Source organism: Ascaphus truei, chromosome 1 (genome assembly GCF_040206685.1).
Source record: "Ascaphus truei isolate aAscTru1 chromosome 1, aAscTru1.hap1, whole genome shotgun sequence".
Lineage (NCBI taxonomy): Eukaryota > Metazoa > Chordata > Amphibia > Anura > Ascaphidae > Ascaphus > Ascaphus truei.
Window position 1 is genome coordinate 353,955,225 of NC_134483.1, and position 23,829 is coordinate 353,979,053.

Genomic DNA, 23,829 nt, shown 5'->3' on the forward strand with positions numbered 1-23,829 from the left:
ATTGAAAAAAGTGAATGCTCCAATTAGGTTCTAAGAATGGGAAAAAAGGGGTTATATGAGTGCTCTAGCAACCAGATCACAAAAAGACATGGATTATAACCAGAGATATCCAATGTGGGCTTGGTGAATAATATTATATATATATGTGTATATATATATATATATCTATATATATATATATGCAAATATAGCTGTATGCTCATCTGCATGTATTAGGCAGGTCTGCAATCCCACCTTTCCCCAGATATAGATAATATATATATAGATAGATATACAGTCCTGATGCCTTGGATTATCAATCAATGACAGATATCCCCTGAAGGATTGAATAAAGTGGCCTGCTCCTTTATGAAGCCACCGACATGTTTCTTTTCCACATCCCCCACAAGAGGTTTATTGTTAATCATTTTATTAACTGTAACAGTGATTATGTTATTTATTTACTGACATGTGGATGTGGGAAGAGATGCGTTGAGAGAACGACGAGAAGTTTAAAAGTAAGAATAATGGAACATTTGAGACTTATCAAGAGGAATGACTTGTCACATCCAGTCTCAAAGCATTTTTCTGAATGTAAACAGGGTGGCATCAAAAACTTTTCATTTATGGGTATTGAAATTGTTTCTATGAATGAGAGGGGGGGGGGTAATAAAATTAATCTACTGGACCTAAGGAATCCTTTTGGATTTACACCTTAAGAACTCGGCTTCCAGAAGGTATTAATGTGGATTGGAATCTACTGTAAGACACTTCTTGGTTTGATTATTGATTTAGGATGCCCTACTCCTTAGATTTAAAATTGTTTAGGGTTATTTTATAATTAATATGGTATCTGACACATTATATATCCTTTCAAAACACTAATATGTTTGAAGATATCTAGCCAATGAAAACAAATAGTGGCTACTAGTGATTCTATTGATCTTTAAAGTATCCGTTCAAAACACTTATGTGTGTAACGCTCGGCCTGCCCACAAGCCAGACGAGACCCCGGGACTGAGGTGGAAAGGGATAATACCACACACCTAACAGTAAACGGGGGCACGGCCGAAGTGTGGAAGTAGCGTAGATGGTCCGGGTAACAACAATAGAAAGAGTACCGTACTTGCCAACTCCAGCGGTGGTAGGTATTGTATGTAAGCCAATGATCGTGGAATGGAGAGAGCAGCGTAGTTGAGTGTCTGTAAGCCTGGGTCATGGAGTGGAGAGAGCAGCAAAGTAGATTGTCCGTAAGCCGTGTCCAAGGGATATAGAAGTCTGCAAGGTAAAGAGTCCAACGCCAAGTACAAGGGTACCAGACAGCAGCATAAACGAAGTCCAAAGCCAAAGGTCAATATCCAGGGAGGTCAGCAGTATATCCAGGGACAGGAACAGGGACTGAAAGACAAAAGGGGCCAGGCAACAGCAGACAGCACCAAGGTACAGAAGCTATGCAGAGCAAGGAGGTAATGGTGAGGGGAGACTAAATAGGGGGTTGGGACCTATCAGAGGAAGGGGAAGAACGGAGGAGTGGTCAGAGGAAGGACCTGATAGGAGGGAAGTGTTTGGGAAGCTGGGGCCTATCGGAGCAGGGGGAGGAGCGGAGGAGCTGCCCGGGGGAGGACCTGAGAGGGGAAAGGTGTCTGGGTAGCTGGGGCCTGTCACAGCAAGGGGAGGAGCGGAGGAGCGGCCCAGAGAAGAGCCTGATGGGAGAGAAGGGCCTGGAGGGCGGACCTGACGGGGAAGAGACAGGGAAGCGTGTGGAGTGTGCGCCATGTCATCGGGAGAGAGTCGCAAGGAGCGAGGTACGCCGCCGGGGAGCCTGGGCGGCATGTAAGAGAGGTAAGGAGGCGCTGGCAGCGGGTATACCCGCAGCGCGGATCCTTACAATGTGTATTCATATACTTAGACAATGAAAACAAATAATTGTTACTAATGGTTCTATTTTATTTTCAAAATGGATTAGTTTCTTTTTGCTCCCCTTTGGATCTGGTATTTTTCTTTCTTTATAGTCACACAAGAAAAGAATGGCATCTGTTAGGAGTTTATATGAATCAACGTAAGGTATATAATAATCATTTGAGGTTTTTTTATAGACCTAGTATTGTGAAAAGGGGAATGACCATGTATAATAGATAGGAAATATCTTTTGTCAGTTTCACAGCTTATGTCTGTGTAACTCAACTTATATTTTCCCGAAAAGAAAGTTTAAACTTTTATAGCAGTATTGCTAGTCTAATTGTTTTAATTTTTGTATTATGTTTGTTCTCTTGCCCTGTCATATGCCGTTCCATGCCGGTTGTGTGGGTTGTTCCACGGAGGTTATGTGTCGGTGCATGCGCAGGCATCTACATGGGCTCGCTTGTGCTGCTTTAGCACTGTGCTGGATGCCAAGACTGACAGTGGTGCAGTGTACGGTAAGGGAGGATGCTTTACATACTTTTTATTAACTTGGAACCCAGTTAGGTTGACGTGCGGGACGTGTGATGTCAGAGGGTGCTCGCATGCACACGGGGTGCGTGCGCACGCCATGATGTCACTACGTGCTTGCCGTGAAAATACAGCTGAGCTTCATAGTATAAAAGTGCTTAGGAAAGGTGACATAGTATAAAAGTGCTTAGGAAAGGTGACATCTTTACTCCTTGATAAAGTACTTACCATACGAAACGCGTAGGAGAGCTGCGTACCTCCTATTTTTTCACCATGTTCTAATAAAGTAAAGTTTTTTTCTGGACCCTTTCTCCTGGCTCTGCACTGCTTTTCTCAACAGTTCACTACTAGGTTCTAAGAATGGAAATGCTGAAGCAGATCCCATTGACTTTTGTAATTGGAGCAGTAGTTTAGATTTATAATAAAAAGAAGTGTGGTAATCATTTCGCAAAATGCGCCCGATCTGGCAAACACACCGATTTTTGCCAGTACTTGGGATTCACTAAGCAGCGCTAAGTGAATCGTGCTTTAAAAACGCGCCGGAAAAACACACCAGCTAAAGCAGACGCAAAAGGAGCAGGACTTAGAAAAGTTTCTTTATTTACATTTTTGCAGGCACACCATCCATACAACAGGCCCGCGGGGGTGATCCCCGTGGAGTTCGGGGGACCCAGCGGGTGTCCGGGGGTCTCCACGGGCCTGCGGTAACAATGGTGTGCCCCCCAAAAAAACAATACTTGTAAAAAAAAATACACCCCCCCCTATCCCCCTAACACATACAGTACAGTAATTGGCAAAATTACTATTATCCACATATGGATAATAGTACATTTGCCATTTAAAATACATTAATCACAATAAATAAAATAAATACATCTAGCATTCACCCCTGCCAGGCTGCCACGATGAAGGCCATCCTCATCCTCACCCAGTCCCTGCCCTTCGTTGCTGCAAAAAATACTCAAGAATAAAAAGCGACAATATAATGTCCGCTAACCCCTTAATTACCTTAGCGGTTAGTAACCGCTATAGTAATTAAAGGGTTAACCCACCCTCCCCCACTACTCACTCGGGAGGCCTAACCACCCTCCCCCACTACCCACCCAGGAGGCCTAACCACCCCCTTCCCCCACCCCCGCTACCCACAATAAAAACAATACACAGAACAGCCCCACTTCCACCTCCTAGGCCCCACAATAAACATTACCAAATTTAATAAACATTAATACATAACTCACCCACCCCCTGTGCTCCCCATAAAAACATGATTTATTATTTTACATACAGGCTTAATACCCCAGGCCTACGGTAGTCCCTGGTGGTCCCGACGGGTGTCCACAGGCCCCACAGTGCACCAGAGGGGTGTACACACAGGTGTCTGGGGTCTTCGGGTGGTCCCTGCTAGGCGCCGTGGGCCTCCAGGTGGTCCCCGCGGGTCACCGTGGGCCACAATGGGGTCCTCGGGTGTGCCCGCGAGTGTCTGAAGGTCCCTGGGTCATCCCCACAAGTGTCTGGGGCTCTCAGTTGGTTCCCACAGGGGTCTGGAGCCCTCGGGTGGTTCCACAGGGAACCAAGGTATTCCCTGACGTCTACGGCGGTTGAAGTTCTTGCGACCGGATGTGACGGCAGGAACTAGACGGATGCGAAAGAGACTGATGGCGTGGGCGGCATAGCGGTGGAGCGGTGAGATCGTGACTTACCTGATAACCACAGTATATACCTATCCTGCCCATAACCTATCTCTTTATTTTAAGACTCCATGTGTGAGTTTTCTATGTTCTATAAATATTTTGTATGACCTGCACTATGGTTTTGTTTCTCTCTGTCTGAGACTGCTGATCCTACTACCATACACCATCCAGGAACTGCTATCACTGGCTGGATTATTGCTCTTATATTTCTACTCAATTGTGAGTAAGAATTTTGGAGCTCCCTTATTATATACTTTTTTTCACTGTATATAGCACTATTGCACTATGTAGATTTTTTCTTTTTTATAGCTTCCATCATGAGCGCCATCCAGTGTTTTTGTTATATGGAAAATAGATCAATCAGGATCGGCTGCCACAAAAACACTGACTGACTATATTATACTGTAGGTCTGTCAATTATTAAGTCATTAAGGTTGTAGTTGTATCTCTTTACTGAGACATTTTCAGCAAGTATCTAAATGACTAATTGCTGCTATTAAACTAGAAGAGCACTGACAGACTGAAATAAGGAGCAAGTCAGTGGTCAATTTAAAAATCAATTTTGTTCTAAGAATTAACACTCTAGCTTTTGATTTGGTATCAAATACAACCGACGTGATATTACATTAATATTAGTTACATAGTTACATAGTAGATGAGGTTGCAAAAAGACATGTTCATCAAGGTCAACCTATGCTACATTTAGACGACAGATACTTTATCCTATATTTATACTTTATCCTATATTTGTATGTTTTGTATTTTTATCCAGAGGAAGGCAAACAAAAAAACACAGTGAAATATCATCTAATGATACCTCATAAGGGGAAAATAAATTTCTTACCGACTCCAAATATTGCCAATCCAATTACTTCCTTCCCATGTATACTTATTTGGTATATCCTTGTATATCTTTCCTTTCTAAAAAGATGTCCAACCTTTTTTTGAAGATATATATTGTATCTGCCATCACAGTCTCCATGGGTAATGAATTCCACATTTTAACTGCCCTTACTGTAAAGAACCCTTTCCTTTGTTGCTAGTGAAATCTCCTTTCCTCCAACCCTATGATGACCCCGAGTTCTTTGTACTGCCCGTGGGATGAATAATTATTTTGAAAGCTCCTTGTATTGTCACTGAATATATTTGTATATAGTTATCATCAGTGGTCGACAAATCACCAAAAAATCTACTCACCGAACAAAAAAAATCTACTCGCCAGCTAGTACCACACGTGTGCTGCTTGGGCCAATAGGAGCTCGCCACGATGTTAAATCCACTCGCCCGGGGCGTGCAAATGTATAGGTTTGTTGAACACTGGTTATCATATCCCCTCTTATTCACCTCTTTTCTAATGTAAACAAATCTTAATTTAGCTAGCCTCTCCTCATAAATCAGATTATCCATCCCGTTTATTAATGTGGTGGCTCTTCTCTGCACTTTCTCTAGTTCCATTATGTATTGTCTATGGGGTGGTGCCCAAAACTGTACTCCATATTCAAGGTGTGGTCTTACTAATGCTTCCTAAAGGTGCATAATTATGTTTACTTCCCTTCCATCCATTCTCTGTTTAATGCGAGATAAATCTTGTTTGCCTTTGCAGCTACTGCATGACTTTTGGCACTGTTGCTAAGCCTGCTGTCGACAAGCACTCCTAAAACTTCTCCATCAAGGATTCTCCTAATGTATCCCCATTTCATTTGCAAATTGAATGTTTATTCTTGTTTCCCAAATGCATAACCTTACATTTATCTGTAGTAAACCTCATCTGTCATTTACCTGCCCAAGTTTCCAGTCTATCCAAGTTCTTCTGGAGAGAAATTAAAACCTGCTCTGATTCTACGACCTTACACAATTTAGTGTCATCAGCAAAGACGGAGACTTTGCACTCTATGCCAATCCCCAAGGACAAGTTAAAAATCAGGGGTCCTAGTACCAATCTTTGAGGTACTCCACTAATAATTTTAGCCCAACCTGAAAAAAGTTCAATTTATTACAACTCTCTGTTGTCTATCCTTCAGCCAGTTTTCAATCCAGGTGCAAATATTTGTACCTAGACCAATTTACTTTATTTCATACACTAACCTCTTGTGTGGAACTGTATCAAAAGCCTTTGCAAAATCTAAGTAGATCACATCAACGGCATTACCTTGGTCTAAACTCCTACTTACCTTCTCAGAGAAATTAATATGGTTAGTTTGGTATGCCCTATCCTTCATAAATCTATTACTAATAATGTTGTTTTCCATTAGGTATTCCTGAATATTATCCCATACTAAACCTTCAAGCAGCTTCCCCGCTATTGATGGCAGGCTTACAGGTCTGTAATTCCACGGTTGTGATCTAGTTCCATTTTTAAATATAGGCACATCTGGTTTACGCTAATGTTGTGGTACTGTGTCTGTTGAAATTGAATCCTTGAATATTAAATGTCATGATTTGGCTATTACTTAACTTATCTCCTTAAGAACTCTTGGATGTTTGCCATCTGGGATAGGTGCCTTATTTACTTTAATTTTATCAAGACACCAATTAACCTTCCCCAGTTGACCAATTGCTCGTTTTCATTATTCATTCTTGCTAATTTAATTGCCCTTTTGCCACTTTTGTTACATTCCTTTTAATTCTAATATGCTGCCTCCGTCTCTTCTTTTCCAATTCCTCCTCTTCCATGTTTATTTAGCCACATTGGTTTAGACCTGTTTCTTTCATATTTATTACCCAAGTGTAAGTGTGCTTTTCTAACAACGTTTTGAATACTTCCCATTTATCTTCCACATTTTTCCCTGCAATAACATCCTCCCAATTTGTTTATTGTAGATTAGCCCTCCGTTTATTCAAATCTTCCTTTCTATAGTTTAAAGTCTTTGTTGAACCCAAGTAATATGCTTTTTGATCATTTATTTCAAATGAGACCATGTTATGATCACTTTTACCCAAATGTTTCCAGGACTTGAATATTTGTTATTACTTCTATACTGTTTGATATTACCAAATCCAGTACAGCCCCTCTCGTGCTTGGTTCCTCAATAATCCATTGTTCTTTGAGACTTTCAACATTGTTTCCTTCTGATTGCTTGCTGTATGTTGAAACAGTTGCACTTTGCTATATTTTCCCATTGGGCAGGATGCTAATATCACAGTGTACTCCAATGACATAGGTGGATTGATGCTGTGTGATGGCAGTGGATATTCACAGTTGAGTGCAAATAGCCGCACGGCTATTCGCGCTCTGTAGAAAATAAAATGGAAAAAATAAACATCCCTGGATGAGCCAGGAATGGAACCCTGGTCCACTATGCGAATGGCCTGCTGCATAACCACTGAGCTATAAGACTTTCTGAATTTTTCCTGGTGAATAAAGGCATAGAAACCTGTTCATAAAAGCTTGGCTATTCGCACTCAGTTAAGTTCTACTGAGTGCGAATAGCCGTAAGGGAACAAGGGTTCGATTCCAGGCTGGGATGTTTACTGAGTGCGAATAGCCGTGCGGCTATTTGCACTCAACTGTGAATATCCACTGCCCTGTGTGATTTTGCATATGCTCTGAAAACTATTATAAACAAACTGTCCATGGTATAATATTCCCATCAGAGCACTGCTCGCCCATTTCCTGCCTATCCTGGCATTTTATTATTGGAATTTTCTTTGATGGGTGTTATTTAAGTGTAATTTTTGAGATTGTATTACTATTAATAATATAATAATAATACAATTTCTTCAATGTGATTCATTTGTTCTCTGCTTTGCACCTGCAATTGTTTCTTAGCAATCTCTAAACATCACTGATTTTTGTCCTTGGGGCTGACATGCTGCAGGAAAGGCAGATATCCCTCAGAAGCCTGGAATTGAAATGATTTTGGCAATGGGGGAGAAGTTGTAAAACAATTACTTGCTAGGGACGGAAAGCAAGTACACGTAATAACATCCCGGGTCCTTCCATGCTGAAGGTGGCGCCCACCGCACCAACCCACATTATTAATACGTCTGCAAGGCGCCTTTTAGACAGCAGTGGGCGTGGAGAGAGGCGGCTTGTCACTGGGCAGAGAGCAGCTCGGATCATGGCTACAGTGGGGAAGGTGAGAATAGAATTGTGCTATTGTCCGCAGAACCCGGGACCTTGCGGGTCAGGCGGGGCTGCACAGACGCCCGCAATCTCAGTATCCTAGGCTGGTTTGCGTGCTCAGCAGGGCAGTGATCTGCTTCACTGAAAGAGCTGGCACTTTGGGAGTGACGTTAACACGTATCGCTGTCACTACAGTTTGTGTGCAACTGCTGGCTTTGCTTAACCAGTTTTCTGATGCAGTTGCACAGTGCCAGTGCTACATGTTAAAACACGAGGGTCCCGGTTAGCGGTTTTAGGGCTCGACACGTGTTGTGTATTATTGCCTTTCCCTGGAGTTTGCACCAACTCTGACAAAATCTTAATGATTGCAGGGGGGGTAGAAATCTTTTTCCTTTTTGAGTGGGAGTGAAGCCAATCAAATAATTACCCTGCTTCTAGGAGCTTAAGTCCAAGATCTAATAAAATGAACTACGCGTAACTCTGGGGTTTCAGCATATAAATGATAGTGGCTTTTGAAACCATGCAGGTCTGTTGCAGGTAGTGATGCATTAAAACCATGCAGGTCTGTTGCAGGTAGTGATGCATTAATGGGCCAGCATGATTCATTTTTAAAAGTCAAAGTGCACACATTTAAAACGCATCACAGGGTTGCAACGTTTGTTTCTCTTAAGTGTGTGTGTGTGTGTGTGTGTGTGTGTATATATATTTATATATGTGTGTATATATATATATATATATATATATATATATATATATATATATATATATATATAGTTGACAAATCACCAAAAAATCTACTCGCCACACAAAAAAATCTACGCGCCACCTAGTACCAAACGTGTGCTGCTTGGGCCAATATTTACTCGCCCGGGGGTTAAATCCACTCACCCGGGGCGAGCAAATGTATAGGTTTGTCGAACACTGAATATATATATATATATATATATATATATATAATTTATTATTATTATTATTATTATTATTATTGATAGAGATATCTAGATATATATCTTTGTGTTGCATTTTTCTTCATGATACTTGTCAGTAGTGTAAATTTCCCATTTTTAATTTGCTGCTGAATGTCCTGGGTATAAAATATGACAACTATCATCTTTTCTTATGAAGCAAATGTTAACATCGACATAAACCATTTATGGCACCATGCTTAACCCGTTCTGCCCCTTGTGCTAACAGAGGGACCAGCAAGACATTGCCGTTTAATACATTGCTGACGCTCCAGGCAGGAGAAGGATTAAGGAAACTTAAATTAAAAGTACAATGTATTTGTGTGCTGCTATAGGAAGTTTATTACTGAGTTCATGTGCTCGTGATCTGTCATCCTTCAATAGGTCATCAAATGCAAAGCAGCTGTAGCCTGGGAGGCAGGCAAGCCCCTCTCGATTGAAGAAGTGGAAGTGGCACCACCAAGCGCTCATGAAGTTCGCATTAAGGTAATGGTGCCCAGGGTACAATCATGTATTCATATTATCGTTCATCAAAATGCCATGGGACAACTTGTAAAGATTCTCGCTTTGTGATTGGTCCTGATGAGGGCCGCCACTGACCGGAAATGGTTTAAGATACAAGTATATAAAACCATAAACTTTAGAAATGTAACTTTCATTGTCTGCCAATCAAGGACAATTACACCACCAATACACTAATTAAACCAGCTTTATAACAAATGTCTGCATTTTTTATTTTTGGTCTGATTTCTCCTTTTGGCCTTAGTGTCTAGCAGGATGTTACCTGAGTGTAAAGACTTCCAAACAGATCACTATTGCCTAATTTAGTTTATGATCTGCACTGCAATTGTTGAATTGTTTAGCTATTTAAATCTTTGACGTATTCCTTTAGAACTCTCACCTTGACATATTCCTGCCCTGTCTAGATTGACTGAGAGGCAAAATAAAATACAAGTCTTTGAAAGCTTATGTTTTTCTGACTAACCAAATGTAGAAGTATTCTCTGGAATTTGCAAGTATGATTAACACCTTTTGTTGCAGGAAACACTTGCGAGACACTGTGGGCAACTCTGGCAAAATATATCCCAGTGCTGGGGGGGGGGGGGGGGGGGGGGAGTAATGGGCACTATTTATCATTAAAAATATTATCGTTTACCGGCAATATGTAACAAGTCTGCTGACTCATTGTCCGAGAAGAATTCCAACAAACTTCGCTGCCAACTTTGACGCTTCTCAGGGAGAGGCAGTGTTGCTCTAAGAATTCGGTATGCTGCAAAATCTTATTTTCCCCATTCTGGAGAAGACTCTGGAGCTGAACTCTTCTCCAGCACTGGAAAGCAGATTCACAGCATATTGAATAGTGGTTTTTATCTTCCAACTAAAATGTAGTTCTGTGTTGCTATGAGGGTGGGATTTGCAGCTAGTTTGCTGGTTAGTTATCTGTTGGAAGGATCGGCAGTAGTCCTGCCTGCCCTGCCACATGACTAGCTAGCTGTGAAACTATACTGCTAGAGTTGATTATTACCTGGTGAGAACTTCCTCTTTCCAAGTCAGGAAACCTGAAGAGCAATCGGCCTATGTAAAAGTTTGTAGTAATTATTCCTGTTTAATGTAGAGCACATTTCTGCACTGCTTTAAACTCCCATAGTATTTCTACTCCTGATATAAACTACTGTTCCAACAACTTTAATAAGCTGTACCCAATTGTTGATGGATTTCAATTTACATATTCTGTGTGCTTTTACTAACTAGTAAAAATAACTGATTCAATGTTTCATGTTTGGGGATAACATGGGTATATTGGCCTAATTAGTACACCCCCCCCCCCCCCCCCCAAACCAGGCCCTTTGATCTGCTGTCACTCCACAACTGATTGAGCCTCGGATTAAGGTCAATAAAGCTGGAGAGAGCTTTTTCGTGGACCACCCCAAGACACTGAAATAAGCTACCTGCTGCTTTAAGAAATCCATTCAGAAAGGAATTAAAAAAAAACTTCCTAATACTCTGGCAGCCTGCTTTCCTGCTCCCGTTTGTGCTTTCCACCCATTGTTGGTCTTCCTCATCGTTCCCCTATGTTTGACAGGTCCCATTTGTAGTGTAGGTCTAAGATGGGTGTTCTCCCTAAGCCCGCGTCGGCGAGACCGTGCGGAAGAGTGCGTTTGTGGCACGATCAGTGCCTTGAGGCAATGATCCCATCCATAGACTGTGCACGAGGAATCAAATACATTTGATGCCAGGTCACGTGAACGGTTCGCCCAATGAGGGCGAACCAGCTCCGTGACGTCACAGACACGCCTGGCCACAAAACACTCCCGCCATAACGCGGGTGACGTCACGCGCAAGGACGCGAGCGCGCGGCCACCATGGACCCAGCCTAAGTTTGTACACGCGCTTTAGTACTGGGTTTTCTTGGCGAGTATCGAGTTAGAAAAATATAGTTCATGGGGAGGAACTCATTTATTTATTTACATTTGTATTTCTAAATGTAACATAGCTATAATTCCAACATTGTTACAAGCTAAGCTACAGCTTCATTACATTTTATGTTTAATGTCATTTGTGATTAAGTTCTTTCAAAATTAAAGCTGTCTCACATTTTAATCTGGTCTGTAACTGTTACATACACCTATAATATATATTATCTCTAACTGTGCATGCAATGTCTTGTATATAATGTATACCCTGTTCACTTAATGTAACTATGTATTTGTAACCATGTATCAGTCATCATAACCATGTCCCCAGGACATACTTGAAAACTAGAGGTAACTCAATATATTACTTCCTGGTAAAACATTTTATAAATGAGGTGACTAGTTGATATGACTAAGAAGTTCTATAAAATGTTTGCGTTACATGAACACCTTGTAATGTCCCAACCTTAGATTGTAGGAGCCACAAGGAAGACCACTTATTGTATTCTTATTTTGCTTTACCACCACTATCTTTTATTTATTTTAATTTTTTTGTAGTAGTACTTCACATGTACTGTAAAAAGAGGCAAAATGCAACCTAAACATGGTTGTGCATGTTTCCATTACCAAGACAAGTTACCTGGAAAGATGCATCTAATGTGGGCACGGTGATCATAATAAATCTCAAGCTACTCGGCTAGTGAAGAAAAACTTTCACAATCCTGGCTATGGGACAGCTGGTAGGCATACTATGATTGTATAACACATGCATGGTTAATCACCATCTCTGGCTTCTTTCGGTAATGTCGTTGCAGATCATTGCCACAGCTGTGTGCCACACTGATGCCTACACTTTGAGCGGCGCTGACCCCGAAGGATGTTTCCCAGTGATTTTGGGTCATGAAGGAGCTGGCATTGTAGAGAGTGTTGGAGAAGGAGTTACAAGAGTTAAAGCAGGTAGGGATTCTCAGTAGCGTGCGGCCGTGCGAGCGTGCGTGCGTGTGTTAACTGGACATAACTTATTATTTTATTTTTTTTGATCATTATAACCTCCCCCCCTGCCTCTTGCACTGAACTCTTCACCAAATGAGCTGCTGGTCGATTCAGTCCCCTTTGCAGCCTTGACTAAATGAGCATGCTCGCAAGGTAAGGTCCTCACGGACCTCCAGAAGCACACAGAAAAGACCAAGGGTTAATGTAAGTTTAAAGGAACAGAAATCCAAACTTGCAATGAGAAATACAGCACAGAGCTTCGTGGATTAATCCCATCCTGTCACAGTAGAAACATAACTCCCTGGAGCACGACGTTTCGCACGTAGTCTGGCTTTATTAGGGGGTCCCTGTTTTGTTTGTTTGTTGGTTGGGTGTGAACCATTACCGGGGACTTGTACATGTTACTACTGTGACAGGATTCATCCATTGAGCTCTGTGCTGTATTTCTCATTGTAAGTTTCGAATTCTGTTCCTTTAAAGTTTGCTTGTCCTTACATTAACCCCTGGTGCGCCTTGAGGTGTGTGTGTGTGTGTGTGTGTGTGTGTGTGTTTTCACCTTGCACTACATTGCTTGTTCATATTTTTTGTTTTTCTGATGGTTATATCCAATTACTACCATTACTTATTTTACATTTTATGGGCGTTTTCCCAATTGATTAATAAATATTTGTTTACTAACTTTACTGAGTGCTTCTTTCTATTAACAAACACACAGATACCCAGTAAGCTCATTTAAGCCCCAAAGGAGTGCTACTGGGCATGGCAATATATACTACAAACAGAGCCCAGTGCTATATCCAATGGCAAAAATACACAGTGAAATACCTATATCTCTCTTGAATAAAAGGGTCATTTAGTTTAACACTTTGGCCAAAGCATTTGTAAGCCTGTGAGCCCCTCCAATGCATGACCATAATTCACAGATCCTAACACTGATTAAAATTCTTAATAACCTGTACAATACCAGGAAGAATACTCTGTATTAGATCTGTCGCAATCAGCTGCATGCAAAGACCTGTGCATATGCAGCAGATTATGACGGATCAATTGTGATCATTCTTCCTAGTATCGTACAGGTTATTAAGAATTTTAATCAGTTAGGACCTGTGAATTATGGTCATGCCTTGGAGGGGCTTACAATGCTTTGGGGCCAAAGTTAAAGTGTGTGTGTGTGTGTGTGTGTGTCCATCATTACAACAGTGAAGAAATCTATTGTTCGTTCATTAAAGGGTGTTTTGACCAGTTATCAGTCACTGAGAATGTATGCTGTAATTCTGCAGATTTACTCTTTTTGTTACATATTTTGGCTTGTATTACTATTTTCTTTGCGCAAGCAAAACGTGTATATATTGACCATCTTATTTTGCAGGAGACAAAGTTCTTCCTCTCTACATCCCACAATGCAAGGAATGCAAGTTCTGCTTAAATCCCAAAACCAACCTCTGCCAAAAAATAAGGTAGAACAATTGTTTTATTTGTTTTGTTGCTGGTATATTTGTGAGTGGTCAGAAATGTAATGGGATATTTGCCCTAAAATGTCATTGTTTGTTCATATTACAAAATACACTCCATATTACTTTACACCCTGTCCTCCATGGTTTTTCCTTCATTTTTACTTAAACATTTATGTATTATTATTATTTTTAATCTTTTTTGCTTCTTATTGTGAGGAAAGTGTTGCATTTAACAAACGGTGTGTGTACATGATATGGTTTATAAAAGTGGTTTGTTTGTTTGTTTGTTTGTTTTTTCCCCCACTACTTTTGAAATAGTACTTAAGGTGATCATTTTTGTATTTGCTGCAGAGCTTCAGTGAATAGAAACGGGAAGTGGTGCTTATCTGTATATATTATGTCATGACTAAACTATATAATATAATTGTATTATATAATTTATTATTTTTTCATGCTGAGGAATAATAACAATACTTCATGAAATGGGTCTTGAATCCAGTAGCCACAAATGGGAACGACCTTCATTTTAATAGACACAAAACAATGTTCCCAGCACTCATAAAAGACAAATTGGGAAAAATGGGGGTAACCCCCAGGTGGTGCTCCAAATGTGCAAGGTTGTCATTAAAGTACTCAAAAAAATATACTTGGGTTGATCGGTATAAAAATGATAATAAAGCAGAGTGTCCCGTGGGTATGGCCGATGGTGTGTGTGTGTGGGCCTGAATCACCCCCACCTCACCTGTTTGGAGCTGAGGAAAAGTTCCAACCACGCCGATGATACACACACCCCCCAGTAGACAAATGGGATAAAAACCTCCTCAGCCGAACGTGCGGCAACCCGGTATCAGTGGACAAGCAGATGGTAGCACTGCAAGCAGGGTCTCCCGCCGCCTTACCGGGTGCCCGATGGACGTCCCCACGATGTGCTGGTCCGTTGCTGTCGGGGGGGTAGGTGGTGGCTGCTGGTTGAGGGAACAGGACGATCCACTCCTCCGTGATGTGTCCGTCAGCTATGTTGCTTCACGGTGCAGGTGAGGGACAGGGTTATCGGCTACACACTGGCTGAACTCAATCCACTCAGCAGCTTGAAGAGGAAATCCTCTCGATGTTCACAGCTGATCCGCAATGGTAGTACCGTGGCGTGCTGCTCTACTATGGTAGAAGATTAGGAACGTAGCAAAAGAGTAGAGCACTGCCGAAAAAGAAAATCAAAAAAGGGCCTGGTGCAAAAATAATGTTAATTTATTGGGCATATAAGCCAAAAAGGACAAACACACTAATGTTTTTAAACATTAGTGTGTTTGTCCTTTTTGGCTTATATGCCCAATAAATGAACATTATTTTTGCACCAGGCCCTTTTTTGATTTTCTTTTTTGGCAGTGCTCTACTCTTTTTTGCTACATAAAAGACAAATGGAAAAAGGTATAAGCCAAATAATTTAATGAAGAAAAAAAAAAAAGGACCTCAAAGAAAATATTAAGGGATATGTTGCTCCTGAACAAAGCTCAGTTTGCTAAGAGGATAAGCCCCAACTCCCTGGTTAAACTCCCAAACTATCCTTGGCTAATGCACATTCGGATACATGAGAATGGGGTATACACCAAGGAAAATGCTAATCGTAGCACAGATAAAGTTAGCGTAGTTCTCTACCGACCTGTATCAGTCCTAAGTACAGCTACAACGTTCGTCCGTGTTTGCCGGCGTTCTCCTACAGAGAGAGTGAGCAGGAGGAACGCCTCCAAACGGACCCTCTCCACCTTTTGGATTGACTTTTTATTTACTGGGTTTTTTTCATTATTACATAGGGAGTTTTTACAGGGTTTAAGGGAAGTACCATTGGACATCCTTTTTGCCCCTTGGGAACCGGCCTGAGGAAGAGCCCTAACCCTGAAAAGTTGCCCCCCCTTCCCCTGTATTACCACCTTGTTTGTACTCCCCCACCCTTCACCTTCACCTTGTTTTTTCCCTTTCGATGGGGGGATGGGTTGCTTTTTTTTTTTTTCTCTCTTCATGAAATTATTTGGCTTATACTTCTTTTCTTTTTTTTTTCCATTTATCTTTTAGGAGTCATGGGAACATTGTTTTGTGTCTATTGATTGTTTGGAGGGAATAGGGTTCCTCTTTGCACCATTCATTATCCACATTAGCTTGTTTGAGTGCGGTCCTATTTTGTTCCGTTCATTTTAATGGTCGGTGAACATTGCAGACTCTTCAAAACCTTTTTGAAAGGAGGTAAAAAGGAAGTGATTGCTGTTTAACCTGCTCCTTTTAACAGAGTTACTCAAGGCAAGGGAGTGATGCCTGACGGCACCAGCAGGTTTAGCTGCAACGGGAAGCAGATTTTGCACTTCATGGGCACCAGCACCTTCTCGGAATACACAGTTGTAGCTGACATCTCTGTTGCCAAAGTTGATGACTCGGCTCCGCTGGATAAAGTCTGCCTGTTGGGCTGTGGAATCTCAACCGGTTATGGGGCTGTGATAAACACTGCCAAGGTAACTGCCTTTGTTCTTCTGCTCCTATACCCACACACAGGTTTGGTGAGAGGCAATCTGGTATCTTCCTAATACTCAAGGGGCGTGCTTGATTAATGATGACGAATACACACACCACTTCCCACAGCGGATACTTATTAGGAAAGTAGATTAACTGCAGCCATAATCTGTAGAGCATCACACTGCTCTACATTTTCTATTGGGATGCTGCATTATTTTCTATTGGGGTTAGAAAATATTGTGAAGACTTAGACGTAGAATTAAGGGGACGATGGTTAGTGAGCCTTATTAATGATTGCTGGTATCAGATTCTCTAAGTAGTTGTAACTCTCTCTCCTGAGTGCTGTCACACTTGGTTATGGCTACAAATCGCACAATGGCAAATTTCTAAGAAGTGGTAATGCTACAATGTGTCACTAAGTTGAAGCAGAATAGGTTAGTGAAGTCGGAAATGTACCTAAATATTGTATAATCTAGTTATGATAGCATGGAACCAGACAACATTACAATACATAGAATAATGCTTTGAGGAGCCAACGGTTTAGACCCATATTTACTAAAAAAGGTTATGGGATAGTCACCTTACATTCAAGTGAATCATGTGTAAAGTGACTTTCAGCACTTGGTGTCTTATTGCAAGAACGGCCTGGCAGCTTAAACATAAAGCGACTTATCTGCTCATATCTTGGCTATGAGCTGCCCTTTGTAGATGGCATCCATTATCCAATCACTTTTGCGTAAGAGTAAATGCATCTACAAAATAGGCTCTTGCACCCTGATTAACCATAAATAAATAACAACCCACAAATTTGAGCGGTAACTTTTCTTCTTACTGGACAACTCAAATATAGATTGCAGCATTTAATCTGAATTTTTTATTGAAAATGGCTTTCTACATGCTACTAACTAAATTTGTAAATAAATTGATACTATTTTCAGCGACCATCATATCACTTTGTATATTTCTCTCCTTCACCAAAATTGAAGTTGTTTGTTGGTTTATTCATTTTGTCATTGTTAGGTTGAGCCTGGCTCTACGTGTGCAGTGTTTGGCCTGGGAGGGGTTGGCCTTGCAGTCATCATGGGCTGCAAAGTAGCAGGAGCCACTCGCATTATTGGGATCGACCTCAACAAAGAGAAGTTTACAAAAGCAACGGAGTTTGGAGCCACTGAGTGCGTCAACCCCAAGGACTACAAGAAGCCCATCCAGGAGGTGCTGATTGAACTAACTGATGGAGGAGTGGACTATTCCTTTGAGTGTATTGGCAATGTTGGAGTTATGGTAATTATGCAAAAGATAAACAATAGTTTGCAATCTGTAAATATGGCAGGCAAGTGGAGTGAGCCAGCGGAATATCACATATGCAAAAAAAGGATGATAACCGAATAGTACAGCACAGTTGCAAAGAACATCTGCAAATGTTATACTCTCATACACGTGAGCAAATAAAGCATGTCGCACTCAATGAAGGTGTACAGGAACAGTGGTCCAACGTGAAGGGCCCTCTGGATTTGGAAAGATGTAGGGGTGTGCTAGGACAGGAAACGGAGATAGCGTAGACAATATGACATGTATTTAATAAAGGAAACTCACAAATGCGCAGTTACAATTTGTGTATTAAACACAGGCAAATAGGAATTAATGGAGTGAAGACGTCCTCACCGCTCCTCCAAATGTCAGAGTCCACGCCTGAAGAACACAAACGCCGGGCGGAAGATGCGCCTAATTGCAGCCGCAAGAAACACCAGATCAGCTCAGCATTGGTCCACCCGATGTCACTAAGTTTACTCCTTTGATTAACGAAGCTGCTATATGTAGCGAAACATGTTGAATCAAAGGAGTAAACGGAGTGACAGACGGGTAGACAGACGCTGAGCTGATCTGGTGTTTCTTGCGGACGGAATTAGGAGCATCATCCGCCCGGCGTTTGTGTTCTTCAGGCGTGGACTCTGACATTTGGAGGAGCGGTGAGGACGTCTTCACTCCATTAATTCCTATTTGCCTGTGTTTAATGCACAAATTGTAAGTGCGCGTTTGTGAGTTTCCTTTATTAAATACATGTCATATATTGTCTACGCTATGGTGTCTCTCCGTTTCCTGTCCTAGCACACCCCTACATCTTTCCTTCATCCAGAGGGCCCTTCACGTTCACGCTGCAGCCACGCCAACCACAACGCTTGTACCCCAACCTTTGTGACAGGCTTCCAAGGCAGCTCTCTGATCAGAGAAAAAAACATATACACTGATCACTAATCTGTAGCAGAATACAAAAACAAATCCTGTCCTAGCACACCCCTACATCTTTCCAAATCCAGAGGGCCCTTCACGTTGGACCACTGTTCCTGTACACCTTCATTGAGTGTGACATGCTTTATTTGCTCACGTGTATGCGAGTATAACATTTGCAGATTTTCTGTGTTCATTGCCATTTTTGCAACTGTGCTGTACTATTCTGTTATCCTTTATTTTGCATAGGTGATATCCCGCTCCCTCACTCCACTTGCCTGCTGTTCTCCGAGGAAAAAAGACATTTTCCATGTGTGAAGGTTGAGTGGGATCTTTTTATGCATTTTATGTTTGGGGTTTATTATCACCCTGGGTTATAGCCTCACATTAGTTAGCCTAACTACCACTGGGGGGGTCACTGTTTTACCTTCTTCATCCTTACTCCACTGAGGTTGTTGCCAGTTCTACACACCTGAGCGCCAGACCTGTGCTTTTTGTATCTACTTATCTGTAAATATGGTCTAATGCATTTAGTTTGATACAAAGTGGTGTTATTCCACAAGACGCAGTTGCATGAAAGTGTTTTGTGAAATTGCACTGCTTCGTAATTGCAGGCCATTGTCTTGGGCAGTTAAAACTATCCAGAGCTGTTTTAATCCCTAGTGAATGTTGTACTTTGGCCTTAACGTGATCTAGCAGCTGGGGCTTCACAGGGGTCTCAATGGATTTGTTTTTGTATTCTGCTACAGATTAGTGATCAGTGTATATGTTCTTTTCTCTGATCAGAGAGCTGCCTTGGAAGCCTGTCACAAAGGTTGGGGTACAAGCGTTGTGGTTGGCGTGGCTGCAGCTGGCCAGGAAATCTCAACACGTCCATTTCAACTTGTCACAGGGCGCACATGGAAAGGAACTGCATTTGGAGGTGAATTTGCAGTCTTTGTACAATATAACTACTTTTCTACTCACTGACTGAAATGCTTCTGCAATTGGTGTTAATTAACCAGATTATGTCAACTACAGTACCACAATATTTTTTGTTAACAAGGCTTTGATTAATTTCTTAGTACAAGCCTTTTAAAATAATTTTAGAACAGCTGTGTCCTCTTCCTGGCCTCCCCTCCCCGTGTGTGTGTGTGTGTGTGTGTGTCACTAATTACTAATTTTGTGATTATTAGGAATCCTCCCATTACAGTGCTTTCCCTTGGGCCCAATGGAAAAGACCCAAACATGTTTACCATAATCTTCATATTGGCAGGAATGAATACACACACTGATAATTCCCTGGCTTTATTTCCAAACTGTACAGATACAGCCAGTTGTATCAACCTGCCGCAACACGTGCTGGTGAATGGCAGACCAAAAGTGAAGTATTCACGGCAAAGTGCATATCAGGGGAGAATAGCCCATCCGGATAAACACAGCGGGATTCCCCGCTTCTGAATGGGACTCCCACTGTTAGTCCTACCGGGCTGCATCAGTCTGTTAGAGACGTGCAGTTAGAGTAGACAGAATCATTCCCCCTCTTTGTACACCTCTAGCAAGCGATCACATGGCTTACCATGAAGGTTGCAGGTGGTGTTAACCCCTCCATTTTCTTAGCGGTGTTAACCACTCTCGCTACCCACCCGAGATGCCTAACCACCCACCCAGGAGTAACTACCCCCTTCACTCACTCTACCCCAACAAAACCCTTCTCTTCCCCCAACCCCCAAGGAATGGGCGAAGGCCCTAGTCGCCAAATATGGCGACTAGTGCTTTTGTCCATTCAAAACTGTAAAATGCTTAAATTAAAGTAATAAATGTTTTACTTACCCCTGCACGGATGAAGGCATCCTCTTCTACATGAACATGTAAGGGCCGATGCTCAACCATTAAAACCCCAGTAACGACTTAATTATCTTGGCAGTTAGTACCGCTAAGGTAATTAAGGGGTTACTGGTGATTTTTAATGGGGTGGGTGAAGGGTGTGTACTCCTGGTTGCCCAGGGGTGGCTGGTTAGGCCTCCCTGGAGGGTTGCAGGATGGGTTAAACTCTTAATTACCTTAGCGGTTATAATCCTTCTTGTAGGCCTGACCAACTACCCCCATCCCCCACAACATGAAAACACCAGTAACACCTTAATTACCTTAGCGATAGTAACTGCTTCCCATGATACAGGCCCCAGTATGCGGTGCTGGTATCTCCTGCATGTTTAATTCTCCCGCGTCACAGCCCACGTGACCGGGGCACTTAACCATGGAGCAGATACTGGAACCCCATACCAGTGCCTATAACTGAGGAAGCGGGGGTCCCCGGGTCTGGAATTAATGCAGTTTAGCTCCAGAGACCCCCTGTTTCAATAATCTTCTTAAAATAAAAGCGGTGCGATCACCAGTTAGAGGTGCACAGGTAGGGTGACTGATTCTGTCTACTCACTGCGCGTCTCTTAGACTGCGGTCCCAGTGCATTCTACAGCGCACACCTCAGCGTGCGCACAAGCACCACCCCCAATCTATCCGGGCCCAGTACATGCGTCAGCGCGCATTTAGCTGCCGCGCTGTATTGCAAGTTTTCACACACACAATTTTTTTTGTATGTGGAACTTGCGACGGAGGCATGGCCACCCCACCCCTGCCACACCCCCTCCCGTCGCAAACGCTCCCTCTCCCAAGACTGCGGGGAAGCTCTGTGCACGCACCACCCCCCTCCCCACCTCCCCCTCCCCCCCCCCCCCCCCCCCCCCCCCGCTCCACTGTGCGCGTGCTGTAGAACGCACTGGGACCGCAGCCTTGCATACTGCTGCAGCCCGGTAGGACTAACACAGTGGGAGTCCGATTCAGAATCAGGGACTCGCACTGTGTTAATCCCGAATGGCCATTTGTCCGGTGGCGGGATTCTGCCATCTCGCAGTGGTTCAGGCAGCTGCCATCTACGGCCTCCTCGCCAACGTGACCAACCATCTGGTGTATCTGTATATACTGAAGTGCATAAAAGATATTTGATTATCTGCATTAGCTGACATCTAGGAGGAAAGCTGCCCCAAAATAGGTGTTGGTCAAAATACACAATCGATCTCTTGCAGATCATAGCCAGATATGTTTTAAAGATTTACTAACAGATGAAGCTTTTTCTTTTTTTCCTGAGTAGTCCTTTTGGCTGACTTACAAAAAAAAGTAGTGGGTTTTTTTTATTTTTTAAATTTCACTTTTTAATGTAGTTTTAAAAAGTGTTTCTCTTCCCCCCCCCCCCCCCCCCTTTGTTTTGTTTAATGAAACTGCAGTGTATGAACAAAAAAAAACCTTTTGGTTTTGTATATTTCAGGCTGGAAGAGTGTAGACAGTGTGCCAAAGCTGGTCTCTGAATACATGGCAAAGAAAATTAAAGTTGATGAGTTTGTGACCCACACTTTGCCCTTCAGTTCCATTAACGAAGCCTTCGAGCTGATGCATGCAGGGGAGAGGTAAGTCTGTTTCCTATGTCCAGGACTTGACACCAGAGTTCCACTTCTTTACTCTCTCCTACTGTTCCTTCTTTAGCTAGGCATATTGTATTATAACAACCTGCACAGCCGTCTTTGGCAATCTCAAAATTCCTTAGACAAAATGTTAACTTGGGAGACTGTAAGAAGGTTGACCTAGTTTGAGTCAAAAGTATATGGTACAGCATTTGGGAAATGTAGGGTACAAGTTCACAAAGGGCAGGAAGAAGTTTCCTACTAATGTGTCCAGACTTTCTCTTCTCGGTGCTGCGTTCGCCGGACTGCACTGCAGCCACCTGCGATCACGGCACCGAAAACCGTAAATTGCCCTGGAGGATTAACTCTGCAGGGGGTTCAAGCGTTAATCCTCCTGGGTCGTCAACCAGCAGACGGACAGTCTGGAAGAGCTGTGCAGAGAGATCACAGAAGCTGTCTCGCTCTGTCTCAATGAGCAGCGCCCTGAGGCAGTCTGCAGTCAGTCGGCTCTATCCAGCCCCTTGATGGCATAGATTCCCAAATATGATCCTATAGTATTTTACCTTGTGAAACCCATATTGGGGCATCTACTACATCATCATGCCACGGTTTTAAGCAGGTTTGTCCGCGGCATCAAGAACAGTAAGTCTGAATGTCATTGTGGCTCTTTGCTTCACTTCAAGTTGCAATCCTATGTAGCCTTCCAAAAACATCAACCTTTTTGTAAACTATTTAGCAATCTAATTGGCTCCTCCAAACTAATCTAACTGTGCGAAAAGCAGATACTGTATCTTGGCTTTTGTTTTGCATTACAAATTGCTTTTCTTAGTGGGTTCTAAATTGGGAAGTGCTCGTTAATCAAGGGTTTTCTATAGCCTTGCCCCCTAGAGAGCCGGTCAGAGAAGGCCATATTGGGCAATTTTGCCACACTTATTCTGCAATATCATCTCCATTTATTATGAGCTCTCTGCATCTTTCCAACTACTTTCTTTTTCGTTTACTACATGGGGAGGAACTTTTATCACTATAAAGGCAAAATATATTTTGCATGTATTTCTTAAGCCAGGCTAAAACAATATTAGGCTTGCAATCCCAAAACATGTATAATATGCGATACCCCAAAATAACCCTGCACCACCTTTTTTTATTTAGTTTTTTTTTATTTAGTTTTTTTTCTTCTCTGCAGCATCCGAAGTGTCCTAAATGTTTAAGGATCCTGTGTCGAAGATCTTTGAGAACACCCAGGCATTATATGCCGTCCCACCAGCAGTCTGACTTGCGTCTGTCATTACAAAAAAAAAACTTCAAACGTTACAATAAAAATTCAATTGTTTTGAGCCTTTGATGCATATCATGTCAGCCAATTTCATAGAATACCTGAAATGTCTAATAAAAATGAAATTGGGCAACTTGGTTCTCCTGTCGTTGTGTTTATTGATGGTTATTATCAGGGCTCGACAAATTATAAAAATGCCACTCACCTGGGGGAAAAAAAAACTCTCTTCCCTCTCCCCTCATTTCCCAGAATCCCTGGCTGCAGGGAAGTATTGTATGCTAAGACAGAGGTGCGCAAAGGGGTGCACCCCCCCCCCCCTCAGACTGAACCGGCGTCAAATGACGTTGCGTCACATGACTCCGCCGTGTCATTTGACATGCGTTGTCTTGACGCGTGATGTCA

The 23,829-nt window shown here is 42.3% G+C and overlaps 1 protein-coding gene across 1 annotated transcript; it reads left to right on the plus strand.

Annotated features, from left to right (window-relative positions):
• The first annotated feature begins 8,002 nt into the window (after nt 1-8,002).
• LOC142499735 (alcohol dehydrogenase class-3) lies at nt 8,003-23,564 on the plus strand. The gene is made up of 9 exons (XM_075609554.1): nt 8,003-8,179; nt 9,516-9,617; nt 12,361-12,502; nt 13,908-13,995; nt 16,271-16,490; nt 17,512-17,772; nt 19,504-19,639; nt 22,019-22,157; nt 23,338-23,564. The coding sequence occupies exons 1-9, from the start codon at nt 8,042-8,044 to the stop codon at nt 23,360-23,362; spliced, it is 1,251 nt and encodes a 416-aa protein (XP_075465669.1). The 5' UTR covers nt 8,003-8,041; the 3' UTR covers nt 23,363-23,564.
• The last annotated feature ends 265 nt before the right edge of the window (nt 23,565-23,829 follow it).

Bases quoted from the DNA above. Each gene is read 5' to 3' on its own strand.
- LOC142499735 (XM_075609554.1), top strand. From the start codon at position 8,042: ATGCTGAAGGTGGCGCCCACCGCACCAACCCACATTATTAATACGTCT. The intron at 8,180-9,515 runs GTGAGAATAGAA...ATCCTTCAATAG, and splicing joins TCATGGCTACAGTGGGGAAG to GTCATCAAATGCAAAGCAGC. The intron at 13,996-16,270 runs GTAGAACAATTG...TCCTTTTAACAG, and splicing joins AACCTCTGCCAAAAAATAAG to AGTTACTCAAGGCAAGGGAG.